This window comes from Triturus cristatus, chromosome 10 (assembly GCF_964204655.1).
Source record: "Triturus cristatus chromosome 10, aTriCri1.1, whole genome shotgun sequence".
NCBI lineage: Eukaryota > Metazoa > Chordata > Amphibia > Caudata > Salamandridae > Triturus > Triturus cristatus.
In genome coordinates this window covers 1136514253-1136532723 of record NC_140593.1, presented here as the reverse complement: position 1 = coordinate 1136532723, position 18471 = coordinate 1136514253, and the positions used below count along the sequence as shown (strand labels likewise).

The 18471-nt window shown below is 45.5% G+C and overlaps 1 protein-coding gene and 1 long non-coding RNA gene across 6 annotated transcripts in view; one reads left to right on the top strand and one right to left on the bottom strand.

Annotated features, from left to right (window-relative positions):
• The window catches only part of LOC146796748 (uncharacterized), a 276266-nt gene that overhangs the window by 167622 nt on the left and 90173 nt on the right, over nt 1–18471 (top strand). The gene's annotated exons all lie outside the window — the stretch shown is intronic.
• SLC5A11 (solute carrier family 5 member 11) overlaps nt 1–18471 on the bottom strand; it is a 226343-nt gene that overhangs the window by 157411 nt on the left and 50461 nt on the right. For 3 of the 4 annotated variants that reach the window (XM_085629443.1, XM_085629445.1, XM_085629446.1), the window contains exon 2: nt 4511–4681. In XM_085629443.1, the coding sequence (XP_085485569.1) occupies nt 4511–4645 (135 nt within the window). In that variant the 5' untranslated portion in view covers nt 4646–4681. Of the gene's footprint in view, nt 1–4510; nt 4682–13899; nt 14008–18471 lie in introns of those variants that run through there. The other variant, XM_085629447.1, reaches the window with a different exon arrangement.

The window sequence follows — 18471 nt, the reverse complement described above, 5'->3', positions numbered from 1 at the left end:
AAACGCCTGCACAGTGTGCAGTGTATATCAACCAGGGAAATGTCTTTCTCTTTGCAGATGTATAAAAGGTTTGCATTTCTGACATCTGCCGAGCAGCCATCATGCTTTCCTGCACCTTCATTGTTCAATGCAGACTTCATATTGGGACTAGAGGGAGTTGGAGTTTGGTTCCAAAATGTGTCACCTGCCCAGTTTGAATAATGTGTACCAGGATTATGTTGTTCTGAATAGATACATGTGTGTTGAAAGTTTTGAGTGTTTTGTAGATTTTAGCAGCTAACTGCAGTTGTGGTCTGTTTTCATTGACGTGTCATGATTGCGTAAGGAACAGCGTGTGTAACACCCTCCATCTCTTAAATGGGTGTGGTGTCCTTAGACCAGATGAATGTTTTGATATTTATGGATCACTGTTGGTGTAAGCAACCCTTCATATCCCACGCAGGGAAGGACAAGGCGGAAGTCACAAGAAAGATTGCAACTGGGTAGGGGTACGGGAGGATTGTAACAGAGACTCTGCCATGACACTGGCGGCTTCACAACCTGTGCTTTTGGCAGTTATCTGCTCTAATAAAAATAAACCAATTGGGTGCTCTGCCACTGTCTAAAAAATTCACTGGCGCGACAATCTTTTCCATGTGTTTCAAATGGAGGTCGTTCATGCACCCGATCTCGAGTGGCTGATAAGCTACAATGTCTGGCAGTGTGAAAGAACGCCATGGATAGAGTGACCGAAAAAGGAACTGTCCCCAACATGCTAGGGCACTCAACTATTTGGACATTTACAATTAACCCCCATGTGTTGGTCTAAATTTGATGATCTGATGTGAGCTTTGGCAGACTGTCCACCAAAAGGTCCTGCGCAAAGATCTGTATGTATCAAGTGCTACTATTTCATCAGGCAATATACCACTACATCATATAATTACATTGTTTTGGGTGGGGGAATGATCATCCTGGCCACCATCTTTTTTTAATGTAATTTTATTACATTAAATTGCACTTGCTCAGTTAACTCTTGTCAATCTGGGAAAGATGAAAAATCCCTCACCAAAACTTTAAATAGACCACTAGTTTGTACAAATATCAATTCATGCATGATTTCTTCTTAATACTGTTCAATCAATGCATCATCATATTACAAAGCGAAGGCAATGAACACTTTAGCTGTAGTCAGAACAGCATATATTAGCACTCATGCGCAGCAAAACATTACATTAAAAAAATCAGAACTAAGGTGAGATGTACAGGTATAGGGGTTACGCTGGTAGATTGAATACAAGGATAGAGTATCCCTTTATGCTGGTGACATGCTTCTCTATGTCCACAAACCAAACAGCATGATACCAAGAGTAATACAAATGCTACAAGCATGCGGAGACACCTCTGGGCTCAGAGTACACTTGGAAAAAATCTACGTACGCCCCAATTCAAGGCACACAACCATGCATAAAGAGACTGCCCCAGGTTAGGGACTATTTAAAGTACCTAGGCCAGACCATTAATAGAGATCCACAGGAGTTTGGGAATCTAAACATCACCCCATTATTCCACTGAGTAAAACGTGGCATAGAACTATGGAGTGCCCTACTATTATCCTTTATTGGAAGAGGAGTATTTTTCAAAATGATTGCTCTCCCTAAATCCTGTACAAATTGCAAAATTACCCATTTAAAGAACCAATACCTCACCCACCCACTTTCTTTACCTGGTTACAATCTCTGTTGACCAACCAGATATCTGCTGACAGCCCTCCAAGAGTCTCATTTCAAGAGTTCGCACAACCACCGGATGACAGAGGCTTTGGGTTAGCTGACACCCTGTCCTATTATTGGGTAACTCACCTGATCCCCACTAGTTATTAGATGTGTGGCGACAAAAGACAATCCAACTATCAGATAGAAAATTGCTTTTTAAAAAACAAAAAAATAGGACTACCTGACATAATATTCGAAAACATCATCCCGAACATACTACCCACTGTCACTAGAATCCCATTACTCTGATGGCACCATTCATTAGACAGGTTGGATGGAAAGGAAATCCCACAACCGAGACCCTGAATGGAATGGAATGTGGTTAACATGTGTCTCCCGCTGGATGGTTTCAGACCCTTGGATTTGATTGGTACATCAACTCTGGGGAATATTTAGAAGTGAACCCATATGAAATCATTGGAACTGTTAGCGCTGGAATTTACTTTCCACAAATCCAAGTTTTTTCCTTACTTACACTAAGTAAGTAATAAATGTCATTGTTTTTAGTTCTTTAAAACTATAACAATTAAAAATATTAAAACAGCATAAAATATTCAACTTGGCACATACATCATTCAGAGAAAAAACATAATTGAAACATTGCCTTTTAATACCAATTAATTCCAACATTATAGTCAAAAATCAGTGTGCAAAATTATCCCATAGCTGCTCATTTATGATGAATATATAAAGCCCAGGACTGTCTCATCCGACTTGCGCCAAAATATAGCCAATACTGTAGCCCTGATCGATTACCAGATTCAATTGGCGACAGATATGTAAAGTGCAATGTGCCACATGTGGAAACAAGGAGGCAATGGCTTTGTTCTACAGGTGTACTCTTACAACTAATGTGATAAGCTTCCTTCAGTCCTTTTACAATCCTATGTAGTGACAGTGCATAATCCCCTCTAGAGGACACAACTCTTATTGTTGGGAAAAAAACACAGAATGGGATATAGTGATGTGTTTACATACAGTAAGGTTCCAGATTGCTTGAAAAATTCCCCCCAATCATACATCTGTTATTATAGCGAAAGTAAAACCAGAATGGGGTTATAATTCTATATTTAAACATAATAAGGGCGGTATTTGAGATTCTATACAGGCAAAGTGTTCCTACTTATGACGTTGTAAGGGTCCTTCAGGAATTTCAAAAATCTAGATGTTAACTATATATTGGTCCTACTCAGACACATTTCTCTCGCCTTCTGGCATTGCCTGATTTCCAAATGGCAGAATGCTGGTTCAAGCCAGTAGTTCCTTAAGGTATTCAATTCACTTTAGAGGAAGACGACATGCAGTAGCGATTCGAGTTTATAATGGCATAGTCTGCAATTAAAGGACCCCCTTCCTTTCAAGCGTCCATATTTGTATGCCTTCAGAGGTATTTTTCCGTATCTTAGTCTGGATAGGTCTTTTTTTCTGTTCTAAACTCATATGACTGGATAAATATGGAAAACTCCCAATAGACTGGTACTTAAATGAAATGAAATTTTGTACTTGTATAGCGCACTGCTGCCCCAGCGACGGGGCGTCCTGGCGCTTGTACTCATACCGCTGTGGAACCCTTCCTGGCTTTCCCTGTGAAATGTCCACTCCTGGGCACCCCCAAGGTGAAGCCAGGCATCCCCAGCGCTGTTGGGGCCGTGGGCCTTCGCTGATAGCTCCTGCCAGTCATCCTCAGCAGACTTTAAACTTGCACTTTTTGTAAGCATGTTGGCACACAGTTACAGCTGAGTCATGCACTGGGAATAAATGTGAAAGCACCACTAACAATCCCAGAATGCAATCTATTAGAGCACAAACTAATAATGAATGGACTGAGCAAGAAAAGGATCTCCACGGTCTACAGGTCTTAGATGATAAACATCTCTGACCTATTGAAAAAAGACTTGGGTGCCTGATGGGAAGTGGATCTGGGCACCCTGGAAAATGAGACTGGACAGAGGCCAAAATGACCTCACTCTCCTTTGCAATATCATCCCGATTCCTGCTCAGTCAATTTAAGTACTTCCACGTGGTCTATTACAACCCAGAGAGATTCTGGAAAATGATTAAGAGCTACAGCCACCACCTCGTTTATGATGCAGCACAATGACAGGCTTTTATAAACACACAATATGAACCCGCCATAAATGGGTCCTGGATGCAAGTACACCCCACGCTATGGGAACTGAAAGGAAGACCCATCGCTTTGGATCCTGTACTGGCAATTTTGGTGAGCATAAAGAGAGGGATAAGATGAAGCTCCTCCCTTTAAAGAAATGGGCCAAAGCTGAACAAACCACATAAAAGACGCGAGGGTGCCGACAAAAAGTGTGAAAAAATGTGAGGTCCTTGGTGGCAACACTTCCATTACATAGTATTACAAAACATATAACTTCCTGCACAATGTCAATCTATTATGTAACAGAAATATGGAGATTATTAATTCAAGGAAAATGTATATCATTGTAAGAACAAGGGTTGTGTTGGTGTGACTGCATGGAAATAATGAAAAAAGAAGTGTAAAAAAAGGTCAGCTGGAACAGTTAAGCCTGGAGTGCCTGAATCTGACTCCGCATAGTGTCAGCTTTTCATAGGCATTCACAAAGGAGGAAATGTCTCTGCCAGTGACTGGTTGTCACTTTGCACTAACGGTTGCATTATGCACAGTTCATCAATATGACAATGAGACAAATCTGATCATTATTGAACACCTCTGAACACATTGCATATAGGTGCCCAGTGGGCTTGAGGGTCTTAAGCCTTACCCAGAGTCCAACTGCCAAGACAAACACAAAGTATAAGACCAGAACCGCAATATCAGCGCCCTCCAGGGTCTGATGCGGGAAGGCGTGCGGATGTGAGGTTGTGTTAGGCACCACAGTACTGCTGGAAATGTCCATCTCGGCACGGCCCAGTTACCTCGCTGCTGACGTTACCTATGGAAAGGTGGAACACAAACAAAAAGGTGGAGAAGTTAGCTTGAATGTAAGACAGGACAACATCCCATCTTCTAGGAAAGCCTGCATCAAACAACCAAAGTCCATGTTTATATTAGCAGAGTCATGTTCTGGATTTTCTGTGAGGTCTCTTGTCCCCATGTTTCCATTCTCTGAAAATTGCCCCAATTACTCACTTTTAATCTTCATCACATATGGAATGAAAGTCTCTGCTTTGCTGGGAAAGCATGCCACCCTGCCACTGTTTTACTTTTCTTGCATGCATTCTTCTTTTCCATCTGTGAGCTTAACCATCAGCAAGTCCATAGAAGGTACTGTGTGATTCTAGGTGACGTTCACCAGGGCAGAAAAAGGCTCAGCTGGCCAAAGTGTGCACCCAAATTGTAAGCCCACCCCTGATTGAGGGAGGTTGCTACCTCACACCAGGCCATGGGAAGGCTGACTGAAATGCAGTACAAAGGCCTACTTACCTGGGCCCTGGAGAAGAAAAGGGTTACTTCTCAGTGTAAAATCTGTGCAGTCCCCTATGACTGAGGTCCTTTTTACCGCCACAGTGTGTGGCACATCTTGCATATGTTGAGTGACTTGGAAGCTGTGTGCAGAGGAAACGATGTCCTATGGAAGACACAGTGAAAGTGCAGTAAGTGCACCTGAACCGTCTTTTGCTGAGTGTTGTGCGAGGCATCACTTGCAATGAAAAGACCATGACTGTGTAAAGCTTCTGAATGCTAATGCACATTGTTTAAAGATGTCTGAAATGGTTATGTAGATAAAGACCACATTTTATTGGAAGCAGTAATCACAACATCACAATAATGCATCACAGACACCCAGTTTACTGCTCATCAATTATAACACATATTTCTGTAGTAGGGGATCTCTGTGTATAGTCATAATCTAGTGAATAGTCCCGCCCATGTGCGTGGACCCCGGAGCAATAAAAAATAATCTCTAAAGGTGACAAATCATGCAGACCTGCATACACCTTTAAGAGAGAATTTAATTTAAAGACAGATAATGCAGCCTATACCCACAGGCTACACTGTCCAGTACTTCAACTAGAATTCCACCAACATCCACAAACAGCACTGCCTGTCTAGCTTTTCTCCACACAGGAAAAAACCCTGCCTCTACCAGCAAAAGCCTCTGGAATGATAGAGAGGAAGGAGTGGACAGACAAGCCCCATAGGCTGCCATTATGTGGCTTAGAACAGGATACTGTGTCTTTAAGAAAACTTTCCAGATTTCCAGAACTTTCCCCAGTATCCCAGAATGCCCAGCAGGTCCCATTTACTTTCAGTTCTTTTTTCCGGCTCCTGCTAGCAGGACCCTGGAGCATTGAGCTCTCCCCTTTTCAAGGGTTTATTGTAGTTTTTGTCACTTTTTCAAGTGCTTAGTGGCTGGTACTGTCAACATGCCTGGCTTGTTCGACAAGTGCCCGGAATGTGGTAGAAAAAAGGCTAAAACTGATCCACACGAGGTGTGTATAGTTTGCCTTCCCCAGTCCCACGTGCCTGAAGACTGTGATATCTGCCACTCGTTCTCAGCCAGGACCCTGAGGGACAGAATGAAAATCAGGCTTCAAGTCCTGGAGGAGAGAAGGCTGAAGGCACGAGGTGGGTCTGGAGGGGCTGATTTGGCCCATACGGAGGCCTCTGGGGGGCTCCCCAGGGGCAGGAAGACCAGTAAGCGTTCCCACTCCCCGTCGCCGTCGACGTCGAGGGCATCGACGGCGGCGTCGAGGAGGATGACTACCATCTGTTCACCGTCTCCCCAGGGCTCTGGGGAGAAGCGGCGTCGACGGTCGACGTCGAGGGACCTGAATAGGCCGCCGTCGACTACATCGGCGTCTTCGGCGACGACGCCGTCTACGGCGCCGTCCAGCAGTCGGCGTCGAGATCGCCGTCGAGGGGAGATCGCCGTTCGCCGTCGGTGAAGAGGAGACGGTCGACGTCGCCATCGAAGAGGAGATCGACGTTGAGGCGTTCGAGGTCAAGAAGATCGCCGTCGAGGCGCAGATCGCCGTCGAGGCGCAGATCGCCGTCGAGGCACAGATCGCCGTCGAGGCACAGGTTGCCGTCGAGGCGAAGGTCACCGTCGAGGCGCAGGTCGCCGTCGAGGCGAAGGTCGACGTCGAGGCGAAGGTCGACGTCGAGGAAGAGGGAGTCATCGGGATCGGTGTACTCTGTGGTGTATACGCCTCCTCGGATGCCTACGTCACCGCCTCCTCCCCCACCACCTCCGCCTCCGCCTCCACCACCACCGCCAACACCACCGCCACCACCACCTCCGCCTCCACCGCCACCACCGCCTCCACAGCCGCGGCCACTGCCTCCGCCGCTCCCACCTCGGTCGTTACCACGCACTCCATTGGGGCTGCCGGCGGTTCCCCCGCGGTCGGTTTCCCTTCCAAGGTACCTGACTCCGCCGCAGGGGACTCCGAAGCCACGACGCCCGCGGTCGCCGGGACCGGCTAGACCGGCGGGCAGACCGAAGCCAGAGAGGTCGCGCTCCCGCTCTCTCAGGAGGAGAAGATCACGGAGCCATGGACGGTCATCGTCGGACTCAGGACGACGCCGTAGGAGGCACAGGTCCAGGTCGCACACGCGATCCTCGACCAGAGATTTTTCCCCGACACTGTCGGACTCGCCGGGGACTAGGGTGTCTCCGGTGGACGATTTGGTCTCTTTCCAAGAGGTGCTGTTGAGAGGGGCAGCAAAGTTGGGTATCACGGTGACGGTTCCAACACCCACGACGTCCGTGATATTCGAGACACTTCATAAGAAACATCTGTCTCGCCCTCTACTGCCCCTTGTACCAGGACTGGTGGAACCCGCGTTGGAGCTGTTCCTCACTCCCGCGGTGACGAAGGCCGCCCCCTCCAGGCTCATGAAAAAGTATAGGGCCCCGGAGTCGGACCCTACCTTTTTGAGGGTGGACCCGAAGCCGGATTCGGTCATCGTGACGGCGGCGAGGAAACAACATGCGACCGCCCCTTCATCGACGGTCCCGCCTGACAAAGAAAGCCGCTGGCTGGATTCTACGGGCAGGAAGGTGTGTGGGACCGCCGCCACCACCATGAAGGCGGCGAGTGCAGGGGCTTTGTTGGGCCGTTACGACCGGGCCCTGTGGGAGTCCCTGCAGCAGTATGCGGACCTGCTGCCCCGGGACAGGAAGGAGGACTTCTTGGAAACAGTGCGCGAAGGCATGCTGGTTTCTAATCAGGTGATCGGCGCGGCGGCGGATGTATCCTTGTTGGCCGCCCACGCCTACTGTCATGGCGTCCACCAGAGGCGGCATTCGTGGCTGCGCCTGACGTCCCTCAAACCAGAGGCGCAGCACAGAGTGGCCAACCTGCCCTTCTCGGGGGAAACCCTGTTCGGAAAACATGCAGATGATGAGATGGCCCGCATGAAGGCGGAGGCGGAAACCCTGACGGCCGTCGGGTTGGAGAAGGCCGAGAAGAAGAAGCGCCCGTTCCAGAGGCGGTTCGGGTCTTCGGGCAGAGGGCGTGGGCAGGGTTCGGGACAGCAGCAGCACCAACAGCAGCAGTTCCAGAAGCCCTTCCAGAAACGTCAGAGGGGTAGAGGAGGCCAGCAGGCGACTACCACTACCAAGGGCCCGGCCGGGTCTCGGCCCTGAGCGGCTACTTCCCCCTCAACCGTTACCCACTCCAGTGGGGGGAAGCATTCAACTTTTTCCGGCAGAATGGAGAAAAATTACTCAGGACAAGTGGGTGCTGAATATTGTTTGCAATGGATACAGTCTTCGGTTTATCAGCCCGCCTCCAGCGATTCCGCCGGTCAGCTCTCGGTTCCAGCTGAGAGAGCTCCAGGCGGAGGCAGACATCTTGTTGAGAAAAAAGGCGGTAGAAGAGGTACCTCTGTCTCAAAGGGGAAGAGGTCTGTACTCTCGGTTCTTCCTCGTTCGCAAGAAGGACAAGAACGAGTTCAGGCCCATTCTGGATTTGCGACAGGCAAACAAATGGATTCGCAGAGAGAAGTTTCGCATGCTATCGTTGCACCAGATTTACCCTCAGCTGCAACGGGGAGACTGGCTCTGTGCCATAGATCTACAGGATGCGTACTTCCATGTGCCCATAGCACGGAAGCACAGGAAGTTCCTGCGATTCCAAGTCGGCGCCAATCACTATCCATACACAGTACTGCCATTCGGGCTAAAGTCTGCGCCCAGGACCTTCTCGAAGTGCATGGCGGTGGTGGCGGCACATCTGCGAAGGAACAAGGTGTTTGTCTACCCGTATCTGGACGATTGGCTGATCAAGGCTTCATCCTTCTCGGAAGCGCAAGATCACTTCCGATGGACGTGCGCTCTCTTGCACAAGCTGGGGTTACACGTCAACATGTCCAAATCGGTCCCGACTCCGGTCCAGTGCATACAGTACCTGGGAGCCTCCATCGATACGCGGTCAGCAAGCGTGTCTCCTTCGGAGGAGAGACGGTTATCACTCCTTCGGAAGGCTCAGGACCTCAGGACTGCTCCATCGACGACAGTGAGGAAGGTGTCTTCTCTACTGGGATCGATGGCCTCCTGTATCTTCCTCACGCCTCACGCACGGCTACACATGAGGCCACTGCAGGAGTGCTTGGAGGATCAGTGGGATCAGAGGACAGGCTCTTGGGACGACAAGATACGATTGTTGCTGCATGCTCTTCAGTCTCTGAAGTGGTGGTGTTCGGCGGAAAACCTCCTCAAGGGGGTTCCCTTCCACAAGCACATTCCCACGACGAGTGTCGTGACGGATGCGTCTCTCCAGGGCTGGGGAGCGCATTCCGGGGACTTGCAGATTCAAGGAAAGTGGTCTCCTTTGGAATCGACGTACCACATCAATTTCCTGGAACTCAGATCTGTCTTCCTGGCACTGAAGGCCTTCCTTCCGTCCTTCCAGACCAACTCGCTGCTGATACAGACGGACAATACAACCACGATGTATTACCTCAACAAGCAGGGGGGTCGAGATCGCGCACTCTGTCGCAGGAGGCACAGGCGATCTGGCGCTGGCTGCTGGCCCGAGGACTGACGATTACGGCCACGCATCTGCCAGGGGTGCAGAATGCTCAGGCGGACGCCTTGAGCAGGCTGATTCAGGAAAACCACAAATGGGTCATAAACGACAAAGTACTAGGAGAAGTCTTCGCAAGGTGGGGGACTCCAGACGTAGATCTGTTCGCCACCGCCGAAAACAGCAAATGCCGAGACTTCGCATCCAGGTACTACCAGCGAGGGACGCTGGGGAATGCGCTATGGATCAATTGGTCGAACAGCTTTCTGTACGCTTTTCCACCCATTCCCCTGATTCCGGCAGTGCTCATCAAGCTGTCCCAGTCCAGGGCGCGGATGATCCTGAGCGCCCCGGAGTGGCCCAGGCAGTGGTGGTTCACGGACCTACTTCACCGGTCTTTCCTTCCTCACATGCGGTTGCCGTGCAGGCCGGACCTTCTCACGAAGTTCGGGGGGCGGATGGTGCACCCCAACCTCTCGTCTTTGAGTTTGGCGGCATGGCTCCTGAAATAGTGCAATATGGCCATCTGAATCTACCAGACGATTGTATGGACATACTGAAGGAGTCTAAACGACCTTCCACTAGGACATCCTATGCTTACAAGTGGAAGAGGTTCTGTATCTGGTGTAAGTCCAAGAACTTTGATCCGACGACATGTAAGGAAGATGTCATCCTTCCGTACCTTTTACATCTGGCGCAGTCTGGCCTTAATTTCCATTCCATTAAGGTTCATCTGGCTGCTTTGACTGCTTACAGGAAATGCCCTTCACAGACTTCCTTCTTTCAGATCCCTGTGGTCAAGGATTTTTGGGAAGGCTTGAAGAAAGTGTTTCCTCCCGTCAGACTTCCCTCGCCTTCCTGGGACTTGAATGTGGTGCTGTCCAGACTGATGAAGGAGCCTTTTGAACCCATTCACAAGGCTTCATTGCAGCACCTATCCTAGAAGGAGGCGTTCCTAGTGGCCATTACATCGGCCCGCAGGGTGAGTGAACTTCAGGCATTATGTTGTCAAGAACCTTATACTGTATTTCATGCTGCTAAGGTTGTGATGCGTACTCACCCTAAATTTCTTCCTAAGGTTATCTCTGACTTTCATGTCAACCAGACCACAACTTTACCTATGTTCTTTCAGAATCCCTCTTCGCCAGCGGAAAGGTCTCTCCATTCCCTGGATGTTCGGAGGGTGTTGAAATTTTATCTGGATAAGACCAAGGATATTCGTAGGTCTGACCAATTGTTTGTTAATTATGAATCAGTCAGGACTGGTCTTGCGACCTCTAAACAGTCCATTTCTCGGTGGATTGTGTCCTGCATACAATTGTGTTATCAAAAGGCTAATAAGACCTTAGGGGGTAAACCTAAGGCTCATTCCACCAGGGGCAAATCTGCCACGACGGCTTTGCTGCGTTACGTTCCTATTGCGGAAATCTGCAAGGCGGCCACTTGGAAGTCGGTCCATACCTTTGCTGCGCATTACTGTCTGGACTCGGATGCCAGGGCAGATGCTCAGGTTGGGCAGGCTTCGCTGCGAAATTTGTTCGCACAGTAGTGGTTTTGTCTGGTTGTTCTCCACCGCTGTTGTTGTGTGGGGATGGGCTTGCCATTCTATTCACTAGATTATGACTATACACAGAGATCCCCTACTACAGAAGGAGTAGTTTCTTTTCTGTAACTCCAGTTCTGTAGTAGGGGTATCTCTGTTATAGTCATAAGCGCCCGCCCTCCTCCCCGGTGGAGAGATAATTATTCATATGAAGAATGCTACAGGTCTGGCGTGCTACGCCTTCAAAAAGAACTGAAAGTAAATGGGACCTGCTGGGCATTCTGGGATACTGGGGAAAGTTCTGGAAATCTGGAAAGTTTTCTTAAAGGCACAGTATCCTGTTCTAAGCCACATAATGGCAGCCTATGGGGCTTGTCTGTCCACTCCTTCCTCTCTATCATTCCAGAGGCTTTTGCTGGTAGAGGCAGGATTTTTTCCTGTGTGGAGAAAAGCTAGACAGGCAGTGCTGTTTGTGGATGTTGGTGGAATTCTAGTTGAAGTACTGGACAGTGTAGCCTGTGGGTATAGGCTGCATTATCTGTCTTTAAATTAAATTCTCTCTTAAAGGTGTATGCAGGTCTGCATGATTTGTCACCTTTAGAGATTATTTTTTATTGCTCCGGGGTCCACGCACATGGGCGGGACTATTCACTAGATTATGACTATAACAGAGATACCCCTACTACAGAATTGGAGTTACAGAAAAGAAACTACTCCTTCCTACCCCTTGACTGCTAACTACAGGATGAAACAAACAAACATGCTTTTTAACTTAAGGGATCTTTCATTAGTGCTATACACTTTATCACTGTAGAACCTTGTTAAGAGTCCTCACAGCTGAAATAAGTCCAAAAGGGAGGTGTTAAACATGCGCAAAAGCTTTACCAACATAGCCAATCTCTTATTCTCCAGATGAACATACAAAATTGGAACATGAAGACAAGCGACCAGTAACTCCAAGGATGCCTTAAGTTCCACTGAAAGACTTCTGAGTCAATCCACTAAAGATCTTCCTTCAAGACCCTTTTTCTAGTTTTTGTTGAACCCTGTTTTTTTGGGTAGTCTCAACTCCTCAAAATCTTTGGACAAATACATATGCTTTTAATCAAAACATTATGCTTGATGCTAGGCTGGGGAAGTGGTCAGACAAAGTTTGCCTCAGTAATCTAAATTTATACCACTATGGGGCAACAGTAACTTACACCTGTGAGTAATTTACACATGTAATTTACACATATAAGTAACTTTACTACTTTTGGCTATTCACAAATTTCGAGAGTAAAGTTACTCAAAAGTATAGACTGCCATCATGCCATGAAAAATGGCGTGGAGCCAAATTTACAAGTGTAAGTTATTGCTGGCAAAATAAAACAGCAGTAAGTCCAGTACAACACATGGCCAACAACTGGTACTATAACACCCTTCCTTAGAAAATGGTGGAAATAGGAACTTAAAATAAAACCCCATAGAAAATAATGTTACATTAAATTGAATTATTATGAATACATCTAATTTAGTGGTAAAAATGTTATACTAAAACATATTTATTACTTAATTTTAATGTTAAAATATTTTAACAACCTTTTTTGAATGCATAAATAATGTTTTTATCAAAATATAATTAAACTCACTTAAAAAAAATTATTAATGCATAAAAAATCTATTTGTTACTTTAGGTGGACATATATTTTAAACTTCAGAAAAATACATTTTTAATGTAATATATTTAAACTAAAACAGTTTTAATCTAAAATTAAGTTAATAGTGCTGTAGCATTTTTATTTTTTTTATACATTTTGAATAAATACATACAATTAATTTACAGTCATTACGTGTTGTTTTCCTTGTTGATGTAATGCTGTGTTCCATACCATTTTAAGAAATATGCTTTATCTTTATCACAATGGAGACATTGGGTGGGTAGTCTTTTACATCACTCATTGAAAAATCTTGCACACTAATGTCTCGCTAATATTTTTGTCTGAATAATCTCTTGCACATTGTTTTAACAATTTGTCTCTTTATAATTCTTTTTTTATTAGCTGACCAAGACCGCAATTACAATAGCAAGCACTCCCCTTTTTTATACTTTCATCCTGAATATTGAATAGGTTTTAATTGGTCGGCTCTAACACATAATCACTTAGAAAAATTCCCTTTTAAAAAATAGGCAATTATATTTCAAAGGTCTACCGACTGCAGTTGAAGAGCCAGTCATCTTCAGACTCAGTGGTGCTCATCACTGGAATGCAAGACATTGTATAACTCAGATTTCAGGACAATTGCACAACCAAATATATCACAAAACAATATAATGCGCTCTATCCCTGCCTCTTTGCATACAGAGTAGCCATACAGATATGGGATATGGACATTCTTAATAATATGTGTGTGGTGGTAGTTCATCTGTAGTGCATATTATGTGTTCAAACTAATTCCGAAGCCTTCTGCCTTTCTTACTGCAGTAGGCATTAAATCTGTAGCTCTCAAATTAGATATTGAGGATTTGGTAGTATTCTCAGATGAGGCGCTTTGCTTTCATGGATTATGTAAAGATCGTTTTGACAGTAACATCTCTTTATGCATTTCGTCCTTTGCCAATGTTACAAAGGACCCGGAGAGGTTTAATACCTGAGACCAGGCGTCTTCGATTTTTCAGCCTTTGTCTTGTCTTCATAATTTTGGGTCCGCTAACCTTTTAGATGGTGCTAGACTCCCACAAGAGCTCGATCTCCTGTGCTGAAAGAAAGTGTTGGTTATTTATCCTTGCCTTTCATTAATGAAGTTAACGATCTTGTTCCCACAAAAATACTTTACTCTCACATCAAAGCCTCTCAGTCCTGTCTGGAAATCATGGACGCTGCAGGAAAGATCTAAAAAAATATATTAGGCCAAGTGGTTTCTGTTTTGTTACTGAGCTTAGAGTAGGACCTCCATGTACTTGGCTTCTTCGGTTGGATGTGTATTGTCTCACTTTTTGTAAACTTCAGGAAGAAAAGTGAATTCCTGTAAACATTACCTTTTGGCCGTTGCTGTTTATTTTAACAGTCTTAAGGACAATCATTGCCTTGGTAATGAGGCATCTAGCTGTTTTTAAAAATGCACTGTAGTTCTGCCCTGTTGTAAGCGTAGACCATTAGACGATATGTCTTCATTTAATTTGCACCATCTTTTTTACAATATCAGCCAGGAGGGTTAGTCAGGTTCACATGTTGTTTGTAAAGAATCACTTTTCTACACAGATAGCTCTTTGAGCTGCACCGGTTTATCTATGTTTTATTTTAAACAGAAGTTTTATTTCCAGGATTTTAACCTAGGTCTCATATTTCTCCTAATTTGTTGTCGGCAAATAGTGTGGATGTGGCATAACCTGTGATCAAGTATGAGAAACTCGGTCCTCACAAGAAACCCTGCATAACACTTCTAGCAGACATTAGGTCCTTCTGTCAACTCCATATCCTTGAACCCTAGCAATGCACATTCAGTCTCCTCCTACTGGTACTGCCTTTCTTGTAAATGTGTTCCCTTCACTTGGATGGCAGAGTAATGACACATCATGGTGTGTCCTTGATCTCCTGCTTTCACAGCATACAAGTAACCACTCCAATAGTGCGTTCCAGGGCACATTGCTCGTGACTTGGCACAAAACTAGTTTAACTGCTGTATGTTGGACGTTATGACCTAAGGAGTCTGTACAAGTGATGCACAAGCACAGTTGCCCTTTAAAATTCTTAAAGCTATAGTACCTTACAAAGGAACAGTACACACCATGGCCTGCTAGTGAGACGGGAATGTGCCCATTTGAAAGAGAATGTGTAAGGGCTAACAGTTCTTGAATAACCATGAAGCATATTTTTCTTTCCTTAATATTGTACTTGATACACTACAGAGGTGGAACCAGGTAGTGCAACATTCTGCAGTATTACTGCCTTATACATGCCAGTATGCTCTTCACATGGTAATGTAATTCCCTGTATTTGCCACCAGCCCTGTATATTCACCAGTTATTTTCATCTTAAAGTTTCTGGGCGTACACATGCAGAATGGTACCTTACTGGCAACTCCCTCCCCTTCCTTGTAATCCATTCTCTTTCACTACAGGAGCAAATCCCATAATAATTCTGTGAGCCCGGTTTGAGATCTGTGAGCTTTGATAGCCTAAAGAAGAAATAATACAGGGTTCCATCCACTAAAATATCCTTTCTCATGGTTTATTGTATCCATGCTTCACTAAAAGTATCAGTGCAGGGGTCTTCAAACTTGATCACAGAATAGAGACACCACAAGATTAGATCACTGCATACATATGAAGTAGATACCACAGAAACACACCCTAACAATTTTGTAAAGAAACGACTTGGGAAGAGGAGGGTGATTTAGGAGGAGATGTGTGAAGAACTAGGAGTAGATTTAATTTCTGATGCCAATGAAAGTGGTTAACCTTCTAGACCTCCGTTGTCACGTCCACAAAGCCACATTTCTCTTTACTTCCGTCTGAAATGCACTTCCCGTCGGTTGTACTAAAATTCCTACTACTTAGTGACACCTTATACTAAGAAGCCTGTTTCTGTATCCACATACAACACACTTCTTTTCACCGTGCTGCCTCTTCTTCCACAAGACCATGCAACTTGAAACACCACACCTCTTACTAAATTAGCCTTACACAAATACACCACGCTTTCTGCTAAACTTCATCTTGCGTCCACTAAGCTTTGCCTCTCACCACAAGACAACTCCTCTTACAAGAATACTTCTCCCTCCACAAGTCTAAAGCATACAACTTCCACAGGAATATATCTCTTTTCATAGGGCAACAACTATCACAAGAATACACCTCCTCCAACAAAGGCACTATTTCTCCCAAGACTACATTTCCTCCCCTTAGGCCACACCTCTCACAAAAATACATCCACAAGACCACATCTTCCATAAGAATACATTTGCTCCCACAAGCCCACACCGCTCACAAAAAATCTGTCGAAACAATGTGCCTCCTTCTACAAGATCACATCTTTCATAAGAATACATTTCCTCTTGTAAGGATACACCTCTCACAAGCACACATCCACCCGCACAAGGCCACAACTCTCACAAAATACACCTGCTCTCTGGCTCGATTTAGGTGCAGGATGGTACAGATGGGTAATGTTCAAGGGATCGGTGATAGTTGGATTGGAGGTGGTTCTCCTTCAGATTATTACATTTGTAATGTGTACTCGTCACCACTGCACTTGCTTGGGGAGTGGTTAGGTGAGAGATTAAGAAAAACTCTGTTTCGAACACAAATTTAATTTTTCACTTAGATTTGGGAGGATCAACCATAATCTCAGGCCATGTAGAGTCCTATTCAGTAGTACAACTGTTTTCACTTGATGTAAAGGAATTTTCCACCATGCAGGAAATAATTTGCCCAAGGCATCCTGAGGGATCAGCATGATTTGATTTGATTTAAAACTTTCTAAAGTGTGTGATTACCCACAGAAGTCTTGGCGCTGCCTTAGTCTACATCCTTCGACCTTGAAACTGCACTATTTGTTCTACAGGAATAGTAATAACTATAAGGGTGCTGAAAGCAGCCAGGTTTTTAGTTGCTTAGGAAAGCAAAGGAAATTGTCCTGACTTTTAAGAGAGTTGGACTATTCATGTCCACCCACCAGCCAGGGGTAACACTGGCTTGTAATGCACAAGCAAGGAGAAGAAGGTGGTGTAGTTCAAGGGTCATAAACTTGTAGAACAAGGTTTCTGATGGATATTTCTAACAGCAGATTACTCTCCTTGGGAATATTCCCCAGTCATCAGACTGGATCCAGAAAGTTGAAAGCAGTACTCCTGCCCACGAGCAGGCAGATTCATGGAGCTCTGTGGGTTTCTAGGTCCGTTGGGGATGTTGGAGCAAGTGGAGGCCTTTTGGAAGGCCATTCTGCGCATTTTTGAACTTTACCAGTTCCATTTCATGCACCTTCGCACCCCAAAGATCCAAGGGCCTGCAGTTCTGACTTTTGCAAGCGAGTCCACTATCTACAGAGTCTGGATCCCTCAAACCCTCACTACTTTGGTGCTGACTTTGGTTGCGGCACCAAGCACTGCACAAGTTTCATTCACATCAATGTGGTGCCAACACCACTTAAACCAGAGGGGGATTTGCAACCTATTGTGCTCTCCTACTCCAAGCAGATTCCACCTTGACCTCGACTGAGGCAGCGCCCTGATCCCACCAGAGCGCAGCCAGTTGGCAACACTTACAACGCGGGAAGGCTCAGCCTTTGCACAATCTTTTTGGCACTGACTCAGATCATGGGAGTTTTGATGAGGGAGATGATTTTGTTCCTGAATAGGATCAGGTCTGGAAATTTCTCCAGACACAGACCTTGTTTCTCCTCCCAATTCTGCCATAGAAGAAAACGCCGCCTTCGCTGCAGTTATGCAGAGGACAGCAGAAGTGCTCCAGTCTGGTCAAGCACGTACAAAATCTCTAGTGTCATTTAACAAAGCCCTCGTGACTGGTGTGACAATTTCCTAAATGCGGTCTGTGCCCTGAGAACATTTACTAGGCTCCCCTCCGTATGACACGCTGAATGAGCATGTCCATATGAAAGTAATCGCTAAGGATGCTCACTTCCAACTCAAACTGCTTAATGCTACCAAGCCTTTCTTATCCATTACCTAAAGGCATGTGTGGGTCATATTTAGTCTGCATTATGGACTCCTTTCTCAGCAGACTTCCTGCAATAATACTATCCCTCCTTAGCTGTGCTGCTTGAGGCAGTCAAACACACCTCCAGCTCCAGGAGCATAGAGCATATAACCCAGGTCCCTAAAACACTAAAATTATTACCTGTTTAAGCCCATTGCTTCCTTAGATAATCTGATGTCATTTGTAAAGCCATGAAGCTCAACATACCAAACTACCTAAAATAAAATGCAACTTTTTGGGTGGATCCATGGTGCTAAGTTGTCAAAACACTATTCATCCGGAAACTCCCTTTGTACTAAATGTTGTATCCAAACACACACTTTCTCTGGCTTTGTTCCCAGAATATGGAATGGTATCCCCAAAGAGATCAGACAATTTTATTTCTTACCTGAATTCAAAACCAGATTAAAACACATTCTTGTAAAGTGCCTCAAGGCTACAAAATCTATTTCTAAAACCTTTTTGTCACTTCATTCAAATCTCTCTTTTCCCATCTTTTATCTAAG